The sequence below is a fragment of the Dipodomys spectabilis genome, unplaced genomic scaffold (assembly GCF_019054845.1).
Source record: "Dipodomys spectabilis isolate Male_0828 unplaced genomic scaffold, ASM1905484v1 ptg000046l, whole genome shotgun sequence".
In the NCBI taxonomy this organism is placed as follows: Eukaryota; Metazoa; Chordata; class Mammalia; order Rodentia; family Heteromyidae; genus Dipodomys; species Dipodomys spectabilis.
In genome coordinates, this window is record NW_024870723.1 from 10,760,024 (window position 1) to 10,787,444 (window position 27,421).

The 27,421-nt window shown below is 58.0% G+C and overlaps 1 protein-coding gene across 6 annotated transcripts; it reads right to left on the reverse strand.

Moving 5' to 3' along the window:
* Positions 1–570: 570 nt before the first annotated feature.
* Nr5a1 (nuclear receptor subfamily 5 group A member 1) lies at positions 571–22,609 on the reverse strand. Of its 6 annotated transcripts, none has more exons than XM_042678759.1 (7): positions 22,541–22,609; positions 18,558–18,674; positions 18,308–18,449; positions 15,892–16,520; positions 8,879–8,998; positions 7,425–7,572; positions 571–2,179 (listed from the first exon to the last, which is right to left on the reverse strand). In XM_042678759.1, exons 2-7 carry the CDS (start codon positions 18,657–18,659, stop codon positions 1,932–1,934), a joined length of 1,389 nt encoding a protein of 462 aa, XP_042534693.1. In that variant the 5' UTR covers positions 18,660–18,674; positions 22,541–22,609; the 3' UTR covers positions 571–1,931. The 6 variants fall into 6 exon arrangements, with proteins under 6 accessions (XP_042534693.1, XP_042534690.1, XP_042534696.1 ...); XM_042678756.1 differs by lacking the exon at positions 22,541–22,609 and adding an exon at positions 21,117–21,194; XM_042678762.1 differs by lacking the exon at positions 22,541–22,609 and adding an exon at positions 21,060–21,095.
* Between the last annotated feature and the right edge of the window lie 4,812 nt (positions 22,610–27,421).

Genomic DNA, 27,421 nt, shown 5'->3' on the forward strand with positions numbered 1-27,421 from the left:
CTGGGGCTGCCATCTATAGACGAGGCTTGGAACAGATCTGAGAGACAAGTCAGTGGTGTCTGAAGCCAAACAAGCATCTCCCTGACAGCTGTGCTCACTGCTGCCACCAAGCGAGAGTAGATGGAAGTAAAGACTAGGCCAGGTGTTGAATAGGCAGAGAAGGGGTTGATGCAGACTTGGGATCTGGTCCCCTGATTCACTAGCAAAGGGGCCTTTGGCAAGAGCCTTTCCCTCCTGCCTCCCCGGGCACCTGTAGAACAGGGAGATGAAGGAGGGCACATAGAAGGGTGCTCAGTAATGGCTGTTCCTTTCAGCCAAGATGGCAGAGCTGGCATGGCCAGGGTGGAGCTGAGCATCCACAGCATCTTAAAGTCCCAGAGACGAAGTGGCTGCAGCCCGATGCCGTGCCTGGTGTCCCCACCTGGCTCTCTAGTCCTCCTACCTCCTCAGAGTTCAGAGCTCAGGGCATCGCCCACCCTCGCCCTTCCCCTCCCCCCCCAACCCATCCCAGAGTTCCTGCTTGGGCCCCAGAATGCAAATCAGCCAATTATCTGTAAACTAATTGCAAAATTTATTCCAGGGAGCAGGGGGGCTGGGAGATCCATAAGGGCACTTCATGTTTCGGGGCTGTGGGTCCCTGGCCTTGGCAGGGGCTTGAGTTTCAGGAACAGGAGTGGGGACTGAGTCAGGGCAGCAAAAAAAAGAAAAAGAAAGAAAAGAAAAGAAAAAGGGGAAGGGAAAAAAAAAGCAGGGAGCAGGGATACCCAGCTCATCTAGCTGGGCTGGCCTAGCGCAAGCTGCAATGGTGACAGGAAAGCGACAGTAGGTGTCCAGCGGGGCAGAGAACAGCCAAAGCTTCTCCCCAGAGAGTAACTTTCAAGACACAGGACGGCAGCCAGGGAGCTGAGGCCAGCTTCTAGGGAGGCAGCCGGAGGCCCAATGGGACTGGACCGTGAGAGGAAGGGCTGGTCAACACAAGCCCATAACCCACCCATGAGAACCCAGAGCTCCCCCTGCAGTTCACCTGGGGAGAGGACAGAGGAAAAGCAGTAGCTTTTTTTTTTCTTTCTTTTTTTTTTCTGGAGCAGGAAGCACTCAGAAGAAATGGCCTGGCACCGAAGGGAGCACTTGGAATATGAGATGGAGGGAGGAGGCCTGGGCCTGTATTTGGTGCAATGGCCGTACCCAGCTCAGTCATCCATCAGCCCTCCAGCTCGCCTCATGTACATCCGCCTTTCCAGAAGTGTTTAGGAGATTGAAAAACAAACCTATAGCCTTGCGGCTTAGTACCAGCCCAGCTGGCCAAGAAGGAGGGGGGCTGGAATGTTGACTGTACCAAATTTTTCCTCCCTGTGGGGTGTGGGGGGAGGAGGAGTTGTAGCAATGTCCTTTCCTGGAAACAGATCAGAGGTCTCCATGCAGAGGTCACACGGTGGAGGGGCGGGGAGAGGTCCTTCTGTCTAACTGGTCTCCCAGTTTCCTCTAGGGTCAACAACCCCCTACCAAATTTAGCAAACTCAGCCATCCTTAATTTACTCAACAGACACCTTCCCCCCTCCTCTGTGGGGAAGCACTGCAGAACCCCTCTTCTCTCCCTGTGATGCCCGCTCGCCTTCCTCCTGCTTCTGATCCCAGGAGAGGGGGGAAGGGATGACCTCTGACTCAAGGGACATCCAAGTCCCACCAAGGAATCCAGAATCTCCTCCCAGACCAGGGGGTGGGGTGGTCAGCCGCCACCTCCTTGGGACACTGTGAGTGGTAGGCAAGTGCCAGGGGCTAGAGAGTACTGCCTTGCCCATCCTCACCACCACCCTAACATAGCTCCAGAGCGCAGGGGGCAGGGGCCTAGGGACAGGGCTCTGGGGTCACCTACTGAAATGCGCCTGTGCGGCATGCTGGCGGGTGCCCCTGTCCGCTGCCCAGGGCCGAGCTCAAGTCTGCCTGGCCTGAAGCATCTCGATGAGCAGGTTGTTGCGGGGCATCTCGTTGCCCAGGTGCTTGTGGTACAGGTACTCCTTGGCTTGCACGCTCAGGGCCCGCACCTCCACCAGGCACAGCAGCAGCTGCTGGAATTTGTCCGCGCAGTGCGGGTAGTGGCACAGGGTATAATCGAGCAGGGCAGCATTGGCCTTCTCCTGAGCATCCTTCACCAGGCTGTGGTTGCTTAGGAACTTCACATCTGCAACAGGAGACAGTGGTCACCCGCCGCACGCACATGATCAGCACCAGGGGTGGGTGCGTCGCCAGCACCACCTTCCCAATGATCACCAAAGCCACAGGGTCGCTGCAGCCATTCTCTCCTCCCTCACCCCCACCCCGCGCCTCCCAACCGCCTCCCCCACCAACCCCGCTGGTCCCCAGCCAAACCCCAGCAACCATCCCCACGCTCATTGCTGCTGCCATCACTGCCATGGCTGGCACGGACATGGGCAATCACCAACACCAGCGCCGTCACCAATGCCTCCCTGGGTATGTGATTTCAATCACGGCTTTCCTATCTGTAAAATGGAGTGAAAGCAGTCCCAAGGAGGCAGCCATGCCCACCTGAGAGGCCAGGAAAACTCAGGGGAACACCAGCCCCATTCTGGTTACCATGGTCAAAGCCATTCTGCTACCATCATCCCTGTGGTCCTTGTCATCAACATCACCACCCTGCCAATCACACTGAGTGGAGGGACCCCATCTCACTGCCGTGCCCCCCCAGAGAGCCACACGCACCAACCCTGAACACCCCCCCACACACACACACACCTGCCTCTCTGTCTCTCTCTGACTGGGCTCCCAACATAACAATGCAGTGACAGAACAGAGTGCTTGGGCTGAGGTTTAAAACCAAGAACTGGGCAGGAAGCTCAGGAAGGTCTAGGGGATAAATCCATTTGTGTAAAGTAAAACTGGGGCTGGAGTGTGTGGCTCAGTTATAGAGTGCCAACCTAGCATGAGCTAGGTCCTAGGTTCCATTCCCGGTGCTGCAAAATATAAGGAAGTAAAAGCAGGAGGCTGGTCCAGGAGGCAGCCATTCTATATAGGAGGGGCTGCAGGAAAACCCCCACAGGGTGTGAGGAAGCAATTTCTGAGTGTGTGTGTGTGTGTGTGTGTGTATGTGAGAGAGAGAGAGAGAGAGAGAGAGGAGGGCAGCTCTGTGTGGACCAGTGCTCACGTGGGCCCTGGGTGAGGGGTGTCATCTCTGCCTTCTGTTATAAAGGGCCTTCTTCCTCTGGAAAGGGCCAGCAACCCCCAACCCCCCCATCCCACCCCACCCCCACCCCCGCTGCCTACAACACCCCTCCTGGCGCCCTGTCCCCGGCTCAGGGTCAGCAGCAGGAATCTTGGAATCAGCTTGCAATCCCCAAAGCCTAGCCAGGTGTCCTGAAGCTGTCGTTTCCAGCGGCTCAGAAGATGGTCATCTTGTCCATGCCCTTCCCCACCCGCCCACTGGCCCCAGCCCTGCGGCTGCGGGGGAGTGGGACGCGGACCGCAGCCCTTGGCCCTGTAATCCCTTTAACACGGCCCGCGCCAGGAAGCTCGGCTCTCCTGGCAACCCTGATCCCTGGCCGCCTCCGTGCGCCCGCTGAGCTGTGTGTTGTCTATAGGTGGATTTAGGGAAACCCGAGCCCGGCCCAGAGCGTATGGTGGGGTCTGGTAGCGGCTGTCCTCCACCCCCGGGGCCCCTCAAGCTCCAAGTCCATGAGTCAGGATCATTTTTCTTCTGCACCTTTTGTATCTTCGCCATCAGGCACCTTTGTGCCATTAGAAAAAAGTTCCTCTCGTCTGGAGATGCGGTTCAATTCCAGGCCATCTTTCCCTACCTTGGAGCCCTGGTGCAGTGTGATGAACAATCTCCACAGCACAGAGCGGCCTTGCTCTCAGCCTGCTCCAGACCCACTCAAAGGCTGTGGGAAGTCACCCCGACAAGCTGGCTCCCCAGAAGCAACCGACATCTACCAGTCTCACTCATCTCTGTCCCAATCTGTCCCCATATCCCAATCCTGCCCACCTGCCTTCACCCTACTACCATCCCCAGAGCTAGGGAAGCGTGACAATTCACCACAGGAGGCAGGGCGTCCAGAGGAGGAGAGAGACCAGCTCATGGCCACCCAGCAGCAAAGGGGCGTAGAGGAAAGGGCAGTGGCTCGGATGCTACACAGTGGGAAGGCTGGGGAGCACTGGGGTGTGGGCTGTACCAGGATTCACTGTGCTCCTGTCCTCAGCCCTGGCCCAGCTTGCAGGAACAGGAGCAGAGGAAGGACAGTGCTGAGGAACAAGTCCTCCGCCCCCAGCTCGAGGAGGCTGATGCTCCAGACTCAGAGCCTGGGTTGGAACCCAGGTGTGCGGCCTTCCATGGTGGGAGAGCAGGCTAAGGAACCAGGCTGGGTCGCACCCCATTCCCAACGGGGTCTGGGAGACAGACATTCTTCTTATTCTGTCCCCGCCTAGGAAGGCAACCAAAAGCCCCCCAGATCCTGTTTCCCCTAGAGAGGCCACTCTGCGCTTCACAGCGGACACCCTGGGATCTTACATGGGCCACAGGTCCCCCATGCCCCCCAGTTTCTAGAGAGCGTGTAACGATTTGAAGGGAGCTGACAGGAAAGCGGGGGGGGGTCAAGCAAGCCTGGAGACACCCCCTTTTCATGGATCAGTGCTTCCCAGCCCAGCTCCCCAGCCAGCTGGCTGAGCCTAGGCCAAGGTGCATCCCTCTCTGAGCCTCAGTTTGCTATCATCTGCAAAATGGGGTTTGTGCCACCAGGACTGGGACCTGAGCTGTGCCCTGGGCATGGCACGGTGGAGGGGGACGGAGGGGACTGCGGTGATCCTGAGCCCGGGAGGTGGGAGTGTGGGAGATGGTGCCCCACCCCGGGGAGCAGCCGCTAGCTCTGCCGAGGCAGGGGCCCCCAGGATCTCAGAAAAGCCCCCTTTTCACGGTTTAATTGAATATTTGAATAATCTTTTCATTCCAGTGAGGCATAAAGAATGTTGTCCCAATAGCGGTGACTCAGGCAGGCGCCCCTGTGCACAATGGCCCCTCGAGTGGCGCTGCTATTCAGGCCGCCTTTTGTTGCCGCAGAGCACTGGGTAAATTGCAAACGCTTAAGGGAATGCTGCTGCCGCGCCTCAATGCGAATCAGGAAATCGAATGTTAGGTCAATCCATTAAGCTTCGATTAAGTCCTCAGTGGAACAATGCCTGCCGGGCCCATCTTCATAAACACCGCGATTGCCAGGAGAGAGGCACTAATTTTAATTAAACCTCCTTACCTGCCTCCAGCAGCCTGAGACGCTATTTAGACGCCAAATGGCACCTTCTGTGGAGGCAGGCAAGAGGAGGCACGGAGAGGAGGAGTGGGTGGGGTGGCCGAGGTGGGTGGGGGAACAGTCATCGCCCAAGTTCAGGCTGTCCAACTCTCGGGAGGTGCTACCCGGGCTGATCCCCCAGTGTGTGGCCTGAGAGTCTGCAGGCAAGTGGCCATCCCTCCCCCAGTTCCTCATGAGTTGGGATGGGGTGGGGGGGCGACTGTGGAAGGAGCTAACGAACCCTTTATTCTGCACTCAGGTGACACTATCTCCCCAGCCCCAGATCTCACCTTGAAAGAGACCTGGGCATAGTAAAACGCAAATGGAGTCATGTTACTTGCAGCACCAAATCCTTCCCAAGGGAAGGTCGGGGTGTGCTCAGCTGGGCTCCGCAGCTCAGCCTCTCTGCACCCCTCCCTGCCCCCTACAGTTACCTGGACTTTCAAGATTCCCCCTTCTCTCGCTTGACCTTTCCTCAGTCTGGGATGCTTTCTACACTGCTTCCTTTGTTCCCAGAAAACTGCTCAGAATGCAAGACCCAACCACATCAGAGAGGCCTGCCTCGATCTCCCTGGGTGGTTGGCTGCACTAGACCACTCAGGACCCTTCTCCACCTGAATCACCCCAAACCCTCAATGGAAAGAAGCCTTGCACCCTCTCTTCTTCTTCCTCCTCTTCCAAAGCCCCAACCTCACCAGATGTTTGGCCTGCTAGGCTGGGGCTCTCTAACTCACCCACCCACTATCCAAGCTCAATGAGGGCACCAAGTTCATTCATTCATTAGCTTGTTCATTTGTCCATGAGGCCAAGGGTGATTATGGCACAAGTCAGGCAAGTCAGAGGTCAGGCAATGCGAATTCTCTCATGACATCATTGTAACAAGATAAGCTGATGGTGGACATTTTACACCTGGGGAAATAGAGGCTCAGAGAGGAAAGGGCCTGACTCAAGCACACAAAGCCCGCAGAGACCAGAGCTAGAATCCTGGTGGGTCCATCCCTTCCTTTGGGGACTCCACCAGCCTTGGACACCACCCACATGTGTGCACCTACACATGCCTATGCGTGCTTCATACATGCACGGGTGTTTGCATGCACAGCCTCTCCCAGCCAAGCCCCAGCTCTCCCCACCCTTCGCCGCATTGTCTGGAGAGTGGGATGAAAATGTGCAGGGGGAAAGCACACAGCCCGGCCAGAAGAAGAGAAGTGGCTCTTCTTGGTGCCTCCCTACACCCCATGGAAGGAAGAGCCCTTCGGAGGGGCACTCAAGCACAGGGGGGCCTGGAGGACCCTCCCTTCCCAGGACTCTCCCCTAAGCTCTACAGCAGTTCCTAAGTGGCTACCCAAGACTCTCCCCTCCACCACCCCTGCAGAGACCAGCTCATAGTCCTAGCACTGGGATTCCCACATCCACTAACCAGCTCCCTCCTCCTCTCTGCTCCCCAACATGTCCCACACACCCCACTCTCTTAGAGGCAACTTCCCACACTGTGGCTATAGTGCCAACTGCCACAAACACAGCATTTCCATCCTGCGGGTTCTAACTTGCCATCTCATTGCTACAAGATTCTCTGCTACAAGATTCACCCACCCAGAGAACCCCTACTCATCCTCTAAGACCTCCCTGGCATGTCCCTCCTCCACGAAGCCTTTCCACGTGCCCCAGATTCCCTGATCGCTCTCCAACTCTGTCCCTAACCACCCGGACCAGCTGTTCTAGGAGGACAGGGCCATGGGGAGGGCGACTCCAGACCCAGCAGGGAGGTGACAGTGGGCTGGTTCTCTTCCTTCACACCTGTCACACCTACCTGTCTCATCTAGGCAGTCACCTCAGCCCTGGGGTGGGGAACCCCTGTGCCAGGCAGAATGACTGTCTGAAAAAGGCATGAGTGAATGGACAAAGGGGTGAGTAAGGACATATCTAGACTGTTCATCCAGGAGTTCCCTAGGTTCTCTGTTGGGTCCACACCCATGAAGGTCAAGTCTTGGACATCACTTTGGTAGTTTACACAGAGTAACATGCCTGCTAGGGCTGTGGCCTCATTTTCAGAGTCCATTCCTCAGCCTGCAGACCCCACCTGAGCCACAGCCAGACTCTCCACGCATGCCCTGCCCAATCCCTGGGCTCACTCACCAAGGCTGAAGAGGATGAGGAACTTGAGGCAGACAAACTCCTGGCGGTCCAGCTGCAGTGCGTGCAGCTGCAGGACCAGCTCCTGTGCCCGCAGGACCAGGTTGTGCAGCAGGGAGCCGGCCTGGGCAGCCACCGTGCTCAGCTCCACCTGCACAGCAGAGCAGGGCAGAGAGGCCAGTGAGAAAACCAGCCAAGCTCCTGTGCAGGAGGCTCTGATCAGGATCTGGGGGGGAGGGGTTCCGGTGAGCCCAGCTTTTCCCCTGAGCTGGGCGCAGGCAGCCCTCTGCTCAGAACCCCAGAACCTCCCAGGCTCCTGTGCCAGCTGGAGCTGGACACCCCAGTTTTCCTGGATGGCAGTGGGAGGGCCACCAGGCAGGGGCTACGGCGGGGGACTGAAGGGTCCTTCACACACAAAGAGCCGCCGCCAGGCCCAGCAGCACAAATGAGTGAATGTCTCTCGTGCAGCCACAGTAGGGAGTGTCCATCGAGGATGGTGGCAGGGGACAGCGGGGCCACATGCCCGCCCACCACATCCACGCAGACACCTGCCCGGGGTGTGAAGGCACACACATGTGCACACCCACACGTGGCCTTCCATGGTCACTCACAGTGGCACATGCACGCCTACACGTGTGCCCATGGTGACAAGCAGGTGCAGACGCCCACGCGCCCCGGTGTGAGTGGAGATCTGCACGGTGAGACGTCACAGGCCCGCCTCTGCACGCTGGACGGCCCCCGGGGCCACAGAGACTTGGTCCCACAGGACAGTCAGGTCACCAACTCCCTATTTGCACCCGCCTGGGTCCCAAAGTCACTCCTTAGGGACCTTCATCCCCACACTCTGCTCCCAATGACCTGACACCCCAGGGGGAGAACCAGGCCTGCGGAACCTCAGCCTCTGCCCTAGCCAGGTGCCACCAGGCAGGAGAGATCCCGGTCCCCTGTCTGCACCTGCACCTCCTCCTCTCACCAGGTAGCTCCCCTGCCTCCAGGCCCACCCCCCTGGCCCGTGCACCTGCCTCCTCCAGCCGCTCCCATTCCATTTCCAGCATTCCCACTCCTTCCCCATCCCTAGGCCTGTTATTCCATAGGCTCTGTTCTATGCGGGTTCACGTTGTGGCTCTGAGGCCATTCATTCAAGGCCTGGCTTACTCACCAGTTCCTCATTTCTTCCCTCCTCCGCTCCCCCCACCCTTGGGCCCCCTCAGAGCCCTGGTTCCTGCCATGCCCCACCTGTGTCCCTGGCCTGTTACCAGCTGATCAACTTGGACTTTTTTTTCCAGATGGACCAGTGCCATTGCCACCTCCTGCAGAGTTGCCCTGCCCACCCCACTCTGGAGCTGCTCCACTGCCCCCCACCCCAGCCCTGGCTCCTCCCACCCCACCCCGCCCCCAGCCCAGTCCCTGAGCTGAAGGAAGGGCCGGAAGTGAGGGCCAGGAGAGGGGGCGCTCACCTCCTGCCCGGTGACCAGCAAGATGCTGCCCTCCTTGCCATACTGGATCTGACGGTAGATATGGTCAAACACCAGCAGCTCGCTCCAACAGTTCTGGAGCAGGGACATCTGGTCAGCCACCTGCGGGAAGAGCCATGTGAGGGTACAGCTGGGGGCCCCTCACCCCTCAATTCCCAGACTCATCTGGATGTGAGCTGGGCAAGGGTCCCTATCTCATGAGAGGGTCCAACAGAGCCTCTGCCCTGCCTCTCACCCGTGTGCGGCCTGCTGCAGTTCCAGAGCCATCCTGTGCACCTGCTGGCTCTCATAGGAGGGGGACCAGGGCTTGGGAGGGGGTCTGGCACATGTTAAACCCAGAAAATACGTATTTCAAAAAATAGAAATAAAAAGCCAGGCACCCAGAGCTCACGCCTGTAATCCTAGCTACTTAGGAAGTGGAGATCTGAAGATCACAATTTGAAGCCAGCCTGGACAGGAAAGCCCATGAAACTCTTATCACCAATTAATCAGCAAAAAGCCAGAGGTAGAGCTATAGTTCAAGTGGTAGAGTATCAGTCCTGAGTAAAAAAAAGCCAAGGGAAGGTACAAGGTCCTGAATTCAAGCCACAGTATCTGCTTGCACATACACACATGAGAGGGGGGGGGGGGAGAGAGAGAGAGAGAGAGAATATGTATGTGTACAGGAGTACCCACAATGCTTGCCAGCCATTTCAACCCTGGACGCCACTGGCCTGTGGCCTCAGCCAAACCAATTAGTAGCAAGGAGCTACGAGAGCAAGGAATAAAGAGCAACAGGGAATTCTACTGGGCCTTCTGCAGAACTTTGGGATCCATGAGGAGAAAGCGGGCGCTACATGGCCTGGATATACAAGACGGTGAGCAGGACAGCATGGCCTCCTGTCTGAAGGAGAACAGAACAGTCACGCAGGCGCATTCTGCCTCAGGCTGCCGTGTGTACCTGGCGTTAAGACCAGAGGTCCCTGCTTGTGGTCCTTCCAGTGTGGGTGCGGGAGGATGTCGTTGTGGGGTTTTTATGTGTGGGTTTTTGGGTTTTTTGTTGTTGTTGTCGTGGGGCTTGAACTCAGGACCTGGGAGCTATCGAGCTTTTTCACTCAAGGCTAGCACTTTACCACTTTGAGCCACAGCACCACGTCTGTTTTTCTGGTGTTTAATGAGAGATAAGAGTCTCGTGGACGTTCCTGCCTAGCTTGGCTTTGAACTGTGATCCTCAGCTCTTAGCCTCCTGAGTAACTAGAATTACAGGCGTGAGCCACCAGCCCTCAAATTTGTAATCCTCTCCATTGTGTTTTCTTATGGCAAGGATGATACATTTTGGCACCCAAGCCATGGCAAGCTGACCCAAAGCGATCTTCAGGGGAAGAATCTACCACCCGCACAGGACAGACTCTTTGGGGGTCCCCTAGAGGTAGACCAAGCCAGGGTTATGGTGGGCACTGCTGGTCCACAGTCCCTATGAGTACAAACTTAGCCTTGCTGTGCATTCAGAACAACCCTAGACCCCTCTCTGAGCCCTCCTAGGATTCCACAGTGCAGAAAGAACCCAGCCCTCTCCTCCTGTGATGAGCAGGAACTAGGATTGTCACCATGGTGCCCTGTGAGGCCGGGTCAGCCAGACCACTTTATGGAGAAAAGAAACCTTCCCAAGGTCACGCGGCTCTGCCTGGGTCTCGATGTGTGCTCCTTATCACTAGGCACAAAAAAAGCCCCGTCCCCTGCCCCCAGGAATGGAGGCTTCTCCATGAGCCCTCAGTCTTTCCCACAAAGCCTCCTCTCGCCCTAGGTGCCCTCCTCCCCCTCTAGGTGGTTTTCTTCCCTGCTGCTGGGGGGTTTCAAAAGCAGGGCTGGTGTCTGGGTATCTTTGTCCCTCTCGGCCAGCAGACCTCTGCCCTTTCCCCAGACCCCATGGCAGTACTGCCCTGGGGCTAGGAAACAGCACTCTCTTCGAGGGGCTGGAAGGCCCCTCATTCCCCTCTGGGGCCTTCTCGGGAAGAAGGGGCAAGGAGGACCAAGAGGAGAGCCTGCCTTGATCTCTGCACAGCTCCTCCAGGCCCCACGATCACCCCTGCCCAGCCCAGACAGCAGGTGAGCAACATGGAAGGTCGACACCCCTCCTGCTCTGTGCTACTGCCTCTGTCTCCTCCATGTTCCCTCATCTTATCTCTGGGTTAGAAATTCTCCCCTTCCCTGGCCCTGGAGCCCACTGTTAGAACTAAGACCCAGCCCCAGACCTCACCAAGCCCCAACCCCAGTCCTGGGTAGGGGCCGCCTTTCCCATCATGCTTTTCAAGGAGCCAGGACATCCAGCCCTGCCCAAGTGACTTGTGCCTGCAGTACAGACCAGCCTACAGGCTTGCCTAGGGGACACCAGACAGGGAACTCTGCCCAGATGCCCTTACTGAGCTCATCTAGGGGGTCCTGGGTGGGAGGCACCCATGCAGGATCATAGTAGAGGCAAGGAAAACTCAGACCCACTGCGGCTGCCTCAGGCAGAGACTGTGTGGGCCGGGCTCAGGCCTCCCACCCCCTGCAGGAGTTGCAGATACCCTTGTGCCCAGATCGAAAGGACGGGTGGGGGTGGGGGGAAGAGCGATAAGAAGCGAGTGAGGAGATAAGCGGACTGAGCCTGGGACAGCAGGCAGAGGGGTCATGGTGACCCTGCCTGGCCCAGCCTGGGAGCCGACTGTACCCAGACCACAGTCCTGGGGCAGCGCAGCCCTGGCCCATGGCTAGTGAAGGAAGCAACTGGCGCCTATGCCTTGGTATCCAGGCCTAGGTTCAAGTGCCCACCTAGCCACAAGCACCTCTCAGTCCTGACTTGCTGTTCTGTGCAATGGAAGAAGACACAGAACATAGCTCATCAGCTACCACAGGCTCTGCGGAGCTGGCCAGGGTTCTACTCCCTCCCCGGCCCCACCCCACACAGGCTACACAAGCTTTCCTGTCAGACCCTCACATCTTCCTGGGGATAGACAGACATATTGACTCTCCGCATCCTCCATCCCCTTATTAAAACAAAACAAAACAAAAAAAACACCCGGCGCACTGTGGCTCACGCCTATAATCCTACCTACTCAGGAGGCTGAGATCTGAGGATCATGGTTCAAAGCCAGCCGGGGCAGGAAAGGCCGTGAGATTCTTCTCTCCAATAAACCACCAGAAAACCAGAAGTGGTGTTGTGGCTCAAGTGGTAGAAAACTAGCCCTCAGGCCCACAGTTCAAGCCCCACAACTGACCAAAATAATAATAATAATAAAAACTCAGAAAAGGATATTCTTAGAAGAACACAAAGGCACAATACCCATGTACATCTGATCATGCAAAAGTAATAGTTAGCAAAATGAACTCCAAGAGATGGAAGCAAGAGGGTTTTCTTTTTCCTTCGCTGTTCTTTTCTTTTGGTTTCATTTGTTCATTTATATGTCTTTGGGAGGCTAAGAGTGGCACAGAAATGGAGGGACAAAGGGTGAACAAATGCAGCAGTGGTATTCACTAGACACTGTGTTGAAAATGAGCTGTACAACTTGTGGGTGGGGACAGGAGGGAAAAATGGGGAGAGCGTGAGGGAAGGGGTGTACTCTTTGCCTGACTTAGAAAACTGCAACCCCCTCGTACATCACCTTTCTACTAACAATTAAAACCTGTACACAAAACAAACAACTCAGAGGGTGGGGGCTTCCAGCCCTCTACATCAGAAAGGAGGTTGGTAAGGGCCTCCTTTAAGCCAACCTACAGCTTCCTCCCCCACCCCCACACCCTCCATCTCAGGCCTCCCTGCTGCCCTGAGAACAAGGACATTTACAGTCCTGGCCCCAGGGACCCTCCCCAGGCTGGCCTGTCTGCTGGGCCTGCCACAAATCTTCCCGGAGCCTTGACACACTGTGCAGCCTGCCTTAGAGAAGGGGTATTTATGGATGCTGTGCTGACCTCTCCCCCAGCAAGCTCCTCTGGAGCCCCTGGGGTCTGAGGGTCTGGCAGCTGAAGGCCAGTGGCTCAGTAACTCTGGTGGCTGGCGTGTCTTGGGCTGGCCACAGCCCTTGCCACGCCGAGTGGAATGGTGAGGAGCCATCGTTTGTCAGCGTAGGGCTGACGGTTCCTGCGGCCTCCACAAAATCCTCTATCTGGGCAATTAGATCTGCAGCCAGTGGGGCCTTGGAGCGGATGTCCAGGGTGAACGGATGTGAGACCAGTGTTTAGGGGGCCCTTATTCCCCCTCCCTGCCAGGGGCTGAGCTCCTGGGAAGGACACTGCCCCCACTGAGCAGCAGAGAAAGATAAGCCTCTGCTACCCTGAAGGTAACACGTTGTTTCACCAGCCCAGGACAAAGTAGGGGCATCTTTCTGGTAACAGAGGTGCACAGACACAATGTATCTCCCTCTGTTCCCTTCCTGGCCAGGCCTCCGCTGCCTGCCAGTGGAGATCCAGTGTTACACTGCAGCCAGGAGCAGGCAGGAAGGGAGGGGCTGAGCCCACTGATGAAACTTCCTGTGTGCCAGGCCCTGTCAGGAATTCTTCCCCATCCCCACTCTCCAAACCCTCACCATTCCTCCCACCTTCCAGGTGAGGAAAGGGCGCAGAGGAGCCTAGTCACTTGGCCAAAGTGGCTGAGCTAGTAAGGGGCAGAGGTGGAACTTGGTAACAGGACTCAGGCCCAACTTGCTATGATAGTGGGAAGTGGGAAAATGGAGACAGAGGAAGAGGAAAGCCCACAGAGTACTGAGGATTGCGTGTCCCTGACAGTTCCGTTGAGTCCCACCATGACTGCACCTTCCTTCTCCTGTGGGGAAGATGCCACGGGCTCCTTAGTGGAGGGCTCAGGCTCTGGGCTGAGATCTTTTCTTGGTCTGGATGAGGGGCTTAGCCTGCTCTTCAGAGTATCTGCCACCCACTGCCCCCAGCATCCATTTTCTGCTCTGATCCACCAACCTTTCTAGCCCTGCTTCATAGAACCCCCTGGAATTCCCAGAGGCCTTGGCACATTTCTGAGCTTTTGCCTCTGCTGTTCCTACTGCTTGCACGCCCTGGTCTCCTCTGATTTCTTCTGGAAATCTTCTCTGACTTCCGTAGCTTTGTGCTCTCCCATCGGGCTCCCTCTGGCCCCATCCATTGCCCACACAGCCCAGGGCACCGTGGCTATGTCTAGATGTGCTTGTCTTCTAAAGCCTGGCAGCTTCTTGGGTTCACCTCATGTCAATGTCCCCAGTGTCCAGCTAGGGCTCTGCTCTTCTCTCAGAGCTGGAACTCTCCTTTGTCTGCTTGGAGGAGAGCAGTTGGATGGCGAGCCAAAGGGAGAACAGAATCACTTGGCATCTCTCATTTTTCTGGACCCTCACACCTGTCTCTGCCGACACCAGCCCAGGGCCCATTGGGCCAGTGAAAGGCCCTGTGAGGCCTGGGCCGGTGCTTATCTGCAAGGGTCCCTTATGGTCATGGAGCAGTGACCGTGGCTCATATTCCTGGGCTCCATGCAGGACTTCTGGGAAGGGGAAGCAGGAAGGTATTGACCACAGAGAAGCCAGAAGCAGGAAAAAACACTCAGTAAACTGGACAAAAGCCCTTCCCATCCTGCGTGAAGCCCCGGGAGACTAGGAAGGCAGCCAGAGGAAGTGCCCTGCCCTTGGACCCAGGGTTCAGAGAGGCTGAGAATGCTCAGCCCCGCCCCTCTACACAGGGGCTTCATGGGAAGTGTCCAAGGAAGCTGGAAGCCCACCCAAAAGTCTTGGGATCCTCATTCCCTTTGATATTCCCCCCACCAGCATCAGTGCAGGGCAGGGGGCAAGGGGTCTGGGGTGCGAAGCCCCCCCTGTGAGAGAGACATGGCATGTCCCCAGTTCTCAGCCATGGCAGGCCTCCACAGTAGAACCACACCCTCCATCAGTGCTGACTCTCGAGAGTTTCCCTGGCCTGACCCCAGGCCCCCTGTGCCTCAGTGTTCCTTACCCCAGGTATCTCTCTATGCTAGCCAGAGACAGTGTCCCCAGCCCATCTGGCCACAGGCCCAGAGGAAGCTCAGGTCTGAGTGGCATCAGCAGACAATGCTGTTCAAGGCTACAGGCGGCCCCGGCAGCCAGGGGGTTGAACTGGGAAAAAGAGAAACCAATAGGCTGGAACTGAACACACGCCAGGCAATGATGGCCTTGGCCAGGATTGGGGCCTCAAGAGTGGCTTCCTAAGCAACCAGAGCACCGCAGGGGGAGCTCCCAGGCCTCCAACACCTCACAGCACGAGGTGACAAGACCGGGAATTTGTTATTTATTTACTTTTTTTTTGGTCAGTCATGGAGCTTAAACTCAGGCCTGGGCGCTGTCCCTGAGCTTTTTTGTTCAAAGCTAGTGCTCTACCACTTTGAGCCACCTTGCCACTCCGGGTCTTCTGGTGGTTAATTAGAGATAAGAGTCTTACAGACTTTCCTGCTCGGGCTGGCTTCAAGCTGCAATCCTCAGATCTTAGCCTCCTGAATAGCTAGGATTACAGGCCTGAGCCACGGGCGCCTGGCGACTGGGAAGTTCTTTCCTACATCTGCCCTCGATTTCTCCTGCTGCTTTCTTGCCACAGGTGCCATAACTCTGGGTCTGGAGATAGAGCAAGGCTGCCTTATCTAGCCAGATCAGTAGCTGGCTCTAGAATCTCCAACCCGACTCCTCCTCCAGCACAGGTGCAATCCCAGGTGCCCAGGGTCTCGGGGCGGGGGAGGGGAGATTCCTACAAGAACCCTGACCAAGAGCAAACCAGAGACTGGTGTCGCCCTAGAGACACGCAGGCCTGGAGACAGTGGCGGGAAGGAGCCAGCGCGAAGAAACAGAGGCAGAAATCAAAGCAGCAGAGGCTGTAGGAGCCAGGGAATAAATAGAGAGGGAGAAGGAACCCCAGTAAGCAGGGGTAGCAGTACCCAGGACAGCCCGACTATAGGGGGACAGAGGTCAGGGCATGGGCAGCTGAGCAAGAGGGTAGACACACCAGAGCCAGAGGCTGGTGGGCCAGGAGGAGGGACTCACCTCCAGCTCCTTGAACACCATGCATCTGCGGGCCCAGTCCACGATGGAGATGAAGGTCTGGTCCGCCATCCTGCACAGGAGGCCGAAGGCCGCGGGCTGATCGGAACGGTTTTTGGCAGGTTCCTGCAGGCAGCCCAGGATGCGTGCCCGCACCTGGTCTTCCTCGGGCTCCAGCTGCAGGAGCTGCAGGATGAGCTCCGGCACAGTGGGCCCCCCAGAGAAGGACTCAGAATAGCCGTAGGGCGGTCCAGGCTGCTGTTGGGGGCTGGCGTAGGGCTCTGGGTACTCGGACTTGATAGTGCGGCCAGAGAAGTTAGGGTAGAGGTAGCCTGCCAAGGACCCGTGGGTGCTTGGTACAGCCATGGGCAGCGCCTGGGCTCCAAAATCACCCAGTGGCCCGCTGGCTGGACCAGAGGCCAGGCCCTTGGGCTCAGGTGCATGCAGGTTGGGAGGCAGCATGTAGTCCGGAGCGGGGGGAGGGGGCGGTGGCACGCCCATGGGGGGACCCGTCTCCAACTTGAAGCCATTGGCACGAATCTGTGCCTTCTTCTGCTGCTTCAGAGCCCGATCTCGTTTGTACATGGGCCCAAACTTGTTCCGGCCACCACGCATGCGGTCAGCACGCACAGCTGTGGGGAAGAGGACGGGGCAGGAGTGGGGGGTCATCAGGCATCACCGCTGCCTTCCTAAGCACCCTGCTCCTAAAAGCTGTGTCGCCACCCCCTCTGCTACTTGCTTTGCTCCCTCTCCTACCCCCCTCCCCCCTCCCCATCCCCCCCCCCCCCCCCCCCGCAGATGGGAGTCAGGTTCTTCAGCAGTTTCAGCTGCTAAAGGTCCTGCTCAGACTTCCAAACCCCTGGGGGCCCTTCCACCCTGCGTTTTCTCTGCTTGACACTTCTTCCGTGCCTACCCTACCTTTGCTATTCCCTCTTCCTCAACCCCATCTTTCTCTGAGCTTGCTGAACACACAGCCTCAATGTCACCTCCTCCAGGATGTACTCCTGGATCTACCCAGCAGAATCTCCTCAATATCCTGTCTACTCACTGCCCATTCTTACCATGCTGAGTGCATCATGCATATGCCCCCCCCCACCCCCAGGCTGAGAGCGCTGGGTTCAGGGCTTGATGAGAAGATGGTAACATGAAAGGGAACTTGCTCAGCTTTGCTCATGGCTGGATGCCCAGTATCCAACTTAGGGACAAACTCCCTGACTCTACTGAACCTCCATTACAAGATAATTGGGGCTCCCTCCCTCTGGCTTCCAGTGTGGAACTGAGTTTGGGGTTGGCTGAGGCTCGGGCTGGGGGAGGGGGCCTCTCTTGCTGACCTCTGCCTGCCAAGAATGTATCACCAGCCAGACCCAACAGGTACATCTCCGGGATGTGGGCTCTGGGGACAGCACCGTGTCCCCTGCCCACTGGGCAGTCGCTCCTCTAGGGGGTCTGCAGCTCTCAGAGCTTCTGGGGGGTTCCTAGGTTGTTCAGAAACTTTATGAACAGCTGCCTGCCGGGCGCACAGCCCAGATGGGCGGAGGGTGAAGGCATCCTCGCATAGCTGAGGTCTCTGGCTGAACTAACTCCCTCCTGTCTGGATGAAGAGGCAGGTCAGGGGTGGGCCTGGGTCCCCCGGGGTCATTGTTCCTCACCCTTCAGCAACCTCAGAGCCAAGCTAAGAAACGGACTGGAGGTCTGGGAGCAAGTGGCAGAGCACAAACACAAGCCTGGAGTTTAGTCCTTCACGTTGAGACAAGGAAGAGAATCTCGCGGGCTGAATAAGCTCAAGGATGGATGGACAGACACACGGGTGGCTGGACAGTGAGAACGCACAAAAGCAGAACGTATGGAACTAACAACAGACAATCTGCTGAGTATTTGGGAAAACCAGGCTCCTCAGGCTTTCCCTTCACCCTCACCATAGCTCTCCAGGAACAGGAGAAAGAACTACTTATTGCGAGCTCATTTTGTTTCCAGATGGGGATCTGTAGCGCAGAGAGGTTAAGGAATTTGCCCAATGTCCCCCAGCCTGCAAGAGGTGGCACTGGGACTTGAAGTCAAGGCGTTGAAGGCCTTGGCTGTGGCTGGTGTGGGGAATCTGTGGGGGTGGGGAACTCCTCATGGGGAGGGGTTGCTTTGCTCTCTCGGGGGAGGCACCACTCCAGGGCTCACTTTCAGATGCTTCTCACCCCAGCCTCAGCGGGGGGCCCTGGCAAACATCCCCCCCCCCTCCTCCAGGCTCCAATGAATGCCAGGGGGGGGCAATAGCCAGGCGCCTAAGAAACTTCCAGAAGGCTGATGTTGCTTCCCCCACCCCACCCTCTCCGCAGCCCCTCTTCCCAGTCCCATCGAGGTCTCCCGGGCCGCGGGGAGCCGCGGGGAGCCGTGGGGAAGCCGGGGTGGAGGCCCGCGGGCCGCGCACCTTCCAGGCGCATCCCCACCGTCAGGCACTTCTGGAAGCGGCAGAAGGGACAGCGCTTGCGCTGCGTCTTGTCGATCTTGCAGCTCTGGCTCTCGGTGCACGTGTAGTGCTTGTTGTTCTGCACCGTGCGCTTGAAGAAGCCCTGCGGGGACAGAGGCGCCGCGGCGAGTGAGCGCGGAGGTGCGCACCGCGCCGCGCCCGCCACGGCCGGCCCCGCACCGAGCCCCCGGCCCGGCCCCGACCCGCTCACCTTGCAGCTCTCGCACGTGAGCAGCCCGTAGTGGTAGCCCGACACCTTGTCCCCACACACCGGGCACAGCTCGTCCAGGTCCTCGTCGTACGAATAGTCCATGCCCGCGGCGTCCGCCTGCGGAGGAGGAGCGGGCGGGTCACCGCGGGCCCACGGCGATCCGGCGGGGACCCGTCCTCCCCCCCTACGCCCCGCACTTCGCCGTCCACGCCCCGCGAGAGTTCCAAACACGCGGTGCGCGGTCTGTGTCCGGGTCGGCCCCGCTCCTCCCCGCTCCAGAGCCGCAGCCTGGGCCGCCCGGGCCCCCCGAGTGGGGAGGGGGCTGCCCGCCGCCCGCCCGGCGGGGCCTCCCGCGCCGCGCCCGCCGCGCCCGATCCGGGACCCCGGGATTCGATGCGCTTCGATCCCGATTCGTTTGTCTGAGAACAACGACAACAAATAAAAAACCCAACAACAACAAACCCCGATCCTGAGAAAACGGGATGGGCTTGGGCGCGGGGGAGAGAGATGCCGGTGATCCCCAGGCGGAGTGGGACGCGGGTTCGAGCGTTCTGGGGACCACAGGGGCGAGGGGGGCAGAGACGGTGAACCCCGCAAGGGAAGGAGCGAGAGACTCCGACGGACGCGGCTCCACGGAGAAAAATCCCGGGACAGGGACGCTCAGAGGCAGAGCCAGAGAAACCTGGGGAGACGAGATTCAAAGATGATGCCTGGACGAACGGACGGATAGATGGACGGACATATGGACGGATGGATGGATGGGTAAATGGACAGATGGACGGACGGATGGATGGACGGACGGAGGGACGGATGGGTGGGTGGGTGGGTGGATGGGTGGGTAGATGGATAGATAGATAGGCAAACTGGAGGGTGGAAATACGTGTGGATAGATGGTAGATGGACAAATAACTGGTGAGGGTGGAAAGACGATGGGTGGATAAATAGATGCTATACATGGATAATGGTAGATGGATAGACTCATGATAGATGGATAGAGAACTGATACACAGACAGATGGACGCACGGACAGACAGGAAATTGATAGGTAACGAAAGAGACGGAACCGGAGCCGAGAGAGATGGAGGAGACCCAGGAGAGGCGGATGAGGACTCAGAGACACCAAGGGAGACCGAGGCAGGGAGCACGACAGAGACGCTGAGAGAAAACCTGGGGAGGCGGAGGCGCCCCGCCCGAGGGTCGCGGGCCGGAGGCGTGGGCGGCGGCCGAGCTCCGAGGCGGGGGCCCCGCAGAGTCGGTGCCCAGCGGCCCGGGGGCCCCAAGCCGCGAGCGGCGGAAAACGACGGCGCGGGGACGCGGAGCCCGAGGACCCGGGGAGACAAAGCCCGCGCAGCGACGGCCCCGGGGGGCGCGGCCGAGACCGAGACGTCGGGCGGAGAGCCGTGCAGTGGCGCGCGGGGGGACGGCGGGCGCGGGCCGGGCGGAGAGCGCGCGGCTCCCGGAGGCTGGACCCCGGGCGGGGGCGACCTCGGGCGGAGAGTCCGAGTCCCAGGGAGGGAGGCGCTCGGCCCGTCCAGCGTCCACCTGGCCGATCCTGCGAGCAGAGCCCTGCGTCCCGCCCGCCCGCGCGGAGCCCCGCGCCGCCCGCCGGCGAGGAGCCGCACCCGGGCGCAGCGCCGCCCGCCCGCAATGACGGCCGCTCGGGCCGGGGGCGGGGAGGCGCGGGGCTGGCGGCGGGGGTCTCGGCGCACCCCGCCTCCCCGCCGCCTTCACGGCGGCTCGAGGCGCACCTGGGACCCGGGGCCCCTCCGCAGCCCTGCGCGCCGCGCCAACCTGTGCGGGGCCCGGGCGGGCCGCGCTAAGAGCGCGCGTGCGGTGTCTGGGGGCGGAGGCGCGGCCTGCGGCCCCCCCCGGCCCGCGCCTCCCCCCAGCCCGGCCCGCGCCCCCCAAGCCCGCGCCTCCCCACAGCCCGGCCCGCGCCCCCCCAGCCCGCGCCCTCCCCACAGCCCGGCCCGCGCCCCCCAGCCCGCGCCCTCCCCACAGCCCGCGCCCTCCCCACAGCCCGGCCCGCGCCCCCCAGCCCGCGCCCTCCCCACAGCCCGGCCCGCGCCCCCCAGCCCGCGCCCTCCCCACAGCCCGGCCCGCGCCCCCCAGCCCGCGCCCTCCCCACAGCCCGCTCCCGTCTTCACCCCCAACTCTCTCCTTCCCACCCCAGGCCCAGACCGCAGCCCGCGAGTGAGGAGGGGACGGAACCCGGGGGACCCGAACGCCCCCTAATCCAGGCAGGTGCGGGGCCCCAGGGCCGCGCGCCTGCGGAGGGGGAGGCGAGCTCCGGTCCGCAAGCCCAGCCTCGGGCCCGGCCAGGACCACCGAGGGCTGCGGGTCGTTGTGTGGCGTGGAAGCGGGGTCTGGCTCCCCGGGGCGCTGCGTTGACCCTGCCGCGTCTCCTCCCTCAGGCGCCAGGCGCCCCCCTCCAGCCCTCAGTTTCCCCGTCTGCGAAGTGGGCCGGCGTTCCCGCGGACCCCCCCCCCCCAACACACACACCCTGGCGGGGCGAAGCCCCTCTCCGCCCGGCTGGAAAGGGGGATCGCGTCGGCCCACCTCGCCAGATTCCAAGGTCTGGTGAGCACCAAATCGCTGCCGGGAGAATGGGAGCTGGGCGGGTGGCGCGGGGAGGGGAGCGGCACCCCTGCACCCCACGGAGCTCTCGCTGGGCGGAGGGCGGAGTCAGAGAGCCTCGAGGACAACTTGGTCCCGGGGCCGCCATGGGCAGAGCCACTGGGGGCTGAGGACGTCCAACGGGGCCCCTCCTGGCTTTCCAGATGAAGCCACTGAGGCAGAGGGCAGGGGAGAGGCCTGCGGGTCCCTCCCGCCCCTGGGTACCCACAGGGACGAGCCTCCCTCTGAGCCCGGACGCCTGGGGCTGCCAACCCAGGCCCAAAGACCCCCCTGATCCCAGAATCTGCGGCCTCCTATGCCAGCCAAGACGCCCTTCTGAGCCTCAGTTTCTCCACATGTAAAGTGAAAAAGACGGGCCCCGCAGATGGGGTGTCTGCGGTGCTGTGAGCCTCCTTGGGCGACCCTCGGTGGGGAGGGCAGAGAGAACCAGACCCGAGGGAGTGGAAAAGCCCCTTACCCAAGCCCCCAGACACCGCGCATGTGCGGCCGGCAGCCAGAGGCGGGGCTACTCGTGCTTCTCCAGCAGCTCCCTGCCCCTGGCCAGTGGGCCTGGGATGGGGGGCGTGACAGGCAGGGGCTTCGTGCGTGGGCTCAGGGTTCCACCCCCGTAGGGGAAAAAGAAGCCCCCAGCCCACCGCTGCAGGGGAGGGGGGGAGGCCGGGCTCCCAGGGGGCATCTGCAGGGTAGTGCCCACCTGCTGGAGCTCCTGGTCAGTGCCAGGAGGCCGCAGCAGGCGGGCAGAGGTCTGGGCCAGGGCCTAGGGGGTGGGGGCTGGGCTCCCAGACAGCAGTTCCGTCCTCCTCCATCTTAGCCCCCTCCTCCCGGCTCCTCTAGCTCAGGCCCAGAGTTCAGGGCCTCACTGCACTAGTCCCCCAGTCCCACACTGGAACTCAGCCTTTTCTTCACTCAGGAAACCCTGGCCCAGCTACAGAACGCAGACACACACACACACAACACACACACACAACACACACAAACATATCAGAGAATCCCCCCCCACACACACCAGACAGGGAGACCCAGAGTCCACAAAGTAGGCCCAGAGACCCTCAAGACACTTACAGATCAAAACACCCTTGAGAACAACCCACCACAGCTAGGACAGGGACAACAAGGGACCCCATAGAGTCTGTCGCCATAGGCCCTAGCTCCTCCCATCAGCAGCCGGAGGGAAGAGGAGGTTTTTCATAATGGGAAAGGGGGTCTGGGGAGACCTAGACCCTGTCTCTACCAGAGCAGTGCACATTGGCCACCTGGCAAAGCAAGCAATGGCCGGCCCAGGCTGTAAGGAGGCACTGAGGAGGGAGGTTGACCCTTAGAGGCCTGGACCCAGGCCCCTCACTTACAGAGCGGAAGGAGAGCTCTCTCGCTGGGTGTGGGTGGACACTGGGCACGGGTTCAGGGTGGACAGGCTCCGGCAGCCCAGGTGGGGCAGCTGTGATAGTAGGCGCCCAGGAACTCTTTCGCACGGCAGCGGGCGGCGGACAGACAGTAGGCTGGCCCTGTCCGTGTCCGTCCTCCTCCTCCTCCTCCCCGCCTTGGGGGGGGGCATCAGAGGCCCAATTGGTCTCTGCCCCCACGTGACTCCGCAGGCCTCTCTCCTCCTTTGTTGGTGTTTCTCTTCATTTAGGTCTATTTTTTTTTTCTCTTCTAAAAGAAAAAAAAATGCCCCTATCTATCTGGGGGCTGTGGATGGGGGCGGAGGCCAAGGCACGGTATAGGCCTTGGCCAGCTGGCTGTCCAGGCCGCCGTGGGAGCCCGAGGCAGGGACCCCAGGTAGGCGGGAAGGCAGCGGGCTTGTTAGCGGCTGGGTGGGAGTGGGACCTGATTTATGGTCTGCTCCCCCACCAGACCTGAGGCCGGGCACCTCTCACGTTGAATGGCTTCCTTTCCTAGGCCCTGGCGGGGCACGGCCCCAGCCTGGCCTAAATCTGTGAGCGGAGTTAAGATGGCCAGTGTGGAGGCAGGGATACGGATGGAAGGCCCAGGGCCCAGGCTGCTCCGGCCTGGCCTTCCACTCTTCCAGAAGGTGGAGAAAGAAGATAGGGCAGGAAGCAAGCAGGTGAGCAGACTGAATGCCTCAAGTGGGCTTCCCACAGTGGCACCAAATGCCACCATCGATGGCAGGCCATACATTGCCCAGATCAGCAACCAGGGGTACGCTGGCCCAGGGTTACAGCCTCTGGCCCAAGTCGCTTGGCCGCCATGCTGGGGTGGGGGATCTTAACCCAGAAGGCCAGAGCTCTCCACACAGGCTGGGACAGCCCGGCCCCGTCTCCAGGTCTGGTCCTTCTGGGCCCATTTGCTGAGCCCTGCACCCATCCAGAGCAACGCATGCTTCTTTGTTCATCTGTTGACTGCAGGCCCTCAAGCAAGGCCCCACTACTGTGTTGGGGACAGAGAGGGACAGGGAGGTCTCTGTCCTCAGATCAGTCACCTCCCAGACCTGGGAATGGGGAGGGGGCTCGCAGGGGCCACCGCTGTGGAGAACTTCCCCCTACACACACCCCTTCATTGAAGAAAAAAGCAAGTCACACACAAAAGTACCTCATTTTGGATGGAGGGGTTTTTCTAGATAAGCAAGTCAACTATATAGTCTTGTGTCTGCCTCCTCCTATCGAACTGTTTGTTGTTTTGCTTTGGTTTTGGTTTTGAGATATATATATATATATATATAATCTATTTAATCTATCTATCTATCTATTTTCTTTTTGGGGTCCAGTCGTGGGGCCTGAACTCTGGGCCTGGGCGCTGTCCCTCAGCTCTTCAGCTCAAGGCTAGCGCTCTACCACTTGAGCCACAGCGCCACTTCCGGCTTTTTTCTTTTTGCTTATGTGGTGCTGAGGAATTGAACCCAGGGCCTCAGGCATGCAAGGCAAGCGCTCTACCACTGAGCCACCTTCCCAGCCCCTATATATTTTTAAATTGAACTCAGAGCCTTGAGTTGGCTTTTTTTTTGGCTTTTTTGAGCTCCACATACCTCCAGCCCTTTATGCTATTTTGTTGTTGTTATCGCTGTTTTTTAAAGTAGGGTCTCACTTTATTCCCAGGCTGGCCTGTGCTGTGAACCTCCTACTTGTGCCTCTTCATGTTTCTGGGGATGACAGGCGTGTACCACTATACTCAGTCATTGAGATGGAGTCTTATGAACTTTTGGGTTCAAGTCTGGCCTCAAATCATGATCCTCCAATCTATGCCTCTCAAATAGTCCTGGTTGGCCTCACATTCTGAATCCTCCCACTACAGCCTTCTGAGTGCTGGGATTAAAGGCATATGACACCACTCCTGGCTTGAACTTAAAACAAAACAAAACAAAACTAGAATGTACAAGATTTATTGATAGTCATAACTTACTTTGACTAAGTATATTCAAATTCTACCTACCTGTTGTGTGTGTGTGTGTGTGTGTGTGTGTGTGTGTGTGTGTGTGTTTGCTGGTACCAGGGCATAAGCCTTATAGTCTCACTTGGCTTTTTCGCTCAAGGCTGATCCTGTCACTTGAGCCACTCTTCACTTCTGGTTTTTTGCTGGTTAATAGGACAAAAGAATTAGTCTGCTTGGGCTGGCTCTAAACCAAGATTTTCATATCTTAGTCTCCTGACTGTTGAGGATTATAGAGGTATGACACTCAGCTCGCTTTCTTTTTCTTTCTTTCTTTCTTTCTTCCTTTCTTTCTTTCTTTCTTTCTCTCTTCCTTCCTTCCTTTCTTTCCTTCTTTCCTTTTCTTTCTTTCTTTCTGTTTTGGCTTTTTTGAGACATGGTCACTTGCATAGCTCAGGCTTTCCTCAAATTTTTTTTTTTTTGTCCCAGGGCTTGAACTCAGTTCCTAGGCGCTGTCCCTGAGTTTTTTTGCTCAAGACTAGTGCTCTACCACTTTGAGTTGCTACCCCACTTCTGGTTTTCTGGTAGTTAATTAAAGATAAGGGTCTCATGGACTTTCTTGCCTGATCTAGCTTCAAACCTTGATCCTCAGGGCTGGGAAGGTGGCTCAGTGGTAGAGCGCTTGCCTTGCATGCCTGAGGCCCTGGGTTTGATTCCTCAGCACCACATAAGCAAAAAAAAAAAAAAAAAAAAACCTTGATCCTCAGATCTCAGCCTCCTGAGTAGTTAGGATCACAGGGGTGATCCCTAGTACCCAGTTTGTCCTCAAACATGTAAAGCTGCCTCAGCCTCCTGAAGGCTGAGATTACACGCATTTGCTCTCTCACTGGGCTGTTACATATACCTTATTCCCCAACATGCATGACCTTATATGTCTTGTCACCTATCAAGATTCTTAGGGGATACACGCCTCTGCGTGCACCTTGCTAGGACCTAACTAGACTTCCTATTTTATTTTATTTCATTCAGTATCTCCATTTTATTTCTTGTTAGTCTCATTTTAAATTTATTTTGTTTTTCCCGTTTCAATACAGTGAGCCTGTTTTGGAATTAATACCACTAACCTTCTGAACTTACTTGGTGTCAGTACTGGGAGTTGCTCAGCTTACTTGCTCACAGCTGGTGCTCTAGCACTTGAGTCACACCTCCAATCTAGCATTGTGCTGGTTAATTGAAGAAGCAGTCTCACAGACCTTTCAGCCTCCTTAGTAGCTAGGATTACAGGTGAGAGCCACAGGCACCAGGCTTCATTTTCTAACTTAAGTAAAGGAATATCCCAGCAAATACTCTTATTACCAACATGTCACATGCATGTTATGTCTTTGATGGGGGACTTTGTCCAGTCCCTGTCTCCTGCCTTTCTTTTTTTTTTTTTTTGTCGGTCGTGGGGCTTGAACTCTGGGCCTGGCGCTGTCCCTCAGCTCTTCAGCTCAAGGCGAGCGCTCTACCACTTGAGCTACAGCGCCACTTCTGGTTTTCTGGTGGTTTATTGGAGATAGGAATCTCACGGTCTTTCCTGCCCGGGCTGGCTTTGAACCGCGATCCTCAGATCTCAGCCTCCTGAGTAGCTAGGATTACAGGCGTGAGCCACCAGCGCCCGGCTTTCTTTTTTTTTTTCTTTCTTTCTTCTTTTGGTCTGTCATGGGGCCTGAATTCTGGGCCTGGGCACTGTCCCTCAGCTCTTCAGCTCAAGGCTAGCGCTCTACCACTTGAGTCACAGTGCCACTTCTGGCTTTTTCTGCTTATGTGGTGCTGAGGAATCGAACCCAGGGCCTCAATGTACGCAAAGCAAGCACTCTACCACTGAGCCACCTTCCCAGCCCCTCCTGCCTTCTTTGTGTGTGGAATTACATCCAGGGCATCAAGAATGCTAGGTAATTGCCAGGCGCCGATGGCTCACGCCTATAATCGTAGCTATTCAGGAGGCTGAGATCTGAGGATTGCAGTTCAAAGCTAGCACAATCAGGAAAAGTCCATGAGATTTTTTTTGGGGGGAGGGGTCAGTTGTGGGGCTTGAACTCAGCCTGGGCACTATCCCTCAGCTCTTCAGCTCAAGGCTACCACTCTACCTCTTCAGCCACAGCGCCCTTCCAGTTTTCTGGTGGTTTATTGGAGATAGTCTCAGGGACTTTGAACCAGGATCCTCAGATCTCAGCCTCCTGAGCAGCTAGGATTACAGATGTGAGCCACCAGCGCCCAGCTCCGTGAGACTCTTATCCCCAATAAACCACCACAAAACTGGAAGTGGTGCTGTGGTTCAAGTGGTAGAGCACTTTAGCTAAAGAGCTGAAGGACAGCGCCCAGGCCAAGTTCAAGCCCCATGACCGACAAAAAAAAAAAAAAAAGAATGCTGGGCAAACAACTTTCCCACTGAGCTACTCTTACCCTTCCTCCCCACCCATTTTTTACTTTTCCCCTGGGGCTTGAACTCTGGGCCTGGGTGCTGTCTCTGACTTCTTTTGCTCACTGCACTCTACAGCTTGAGCCACAGTGCCACTGCTGGCTTTTTTCTTTTTTGGGTCCAGTCGTGGGCCTGAACTCTGGGCCTGGGCGCTGTCCCTCAGCTCTTCAGCTCAAGGCTAGTGCTCTACCACTTGAGCCATAGCACCACTTCCGGTTTTTTTTTACCCTGCTTATGTGGTGCTGAGGAATCGAACCCAGGGCCTCATGCATGCAAGGCAAGCGCTCTACCACTGAGCCACCTTCCCAGCCCCATGCTGGCTTTTTTCTGAGTAGTTTATTGGAGATGAGTCTCCTGGACTTTCCTGCCCAGGCTGGCTTTGAACCGCGATCGTCAGTTCTCAGTCTCTTGAGTACGCATAAGCCACTGACAGCCAGCTCCTTCC

Excerpts from the sequence above, each read along its gene's own strand:
- Nr5a1 (XM_042678759.1), bottom strand. The coding sequence starts at position 18,659 with ATGGACTATTCGTACGACGAGGACCTGGACGAGCTGTGCCCGGTGTGT. Across the intron at positions 18,450-18,557 it reads TCACGTGCGAGAGCTGCAAG|GGCTTCTTCAAGCGCACGGT; the intron begins GTGAGCGGGTCG and ends CTGTCCCCGCAG. Across the intron at positions 2,180-7,424 it reads CCTCATCCTCTTCAGCCTTG|ATGTGAAGTTCCTAAGCAAC; the intron begins GTGAGTGAGCCC and ends CTCCTGTTGCAG.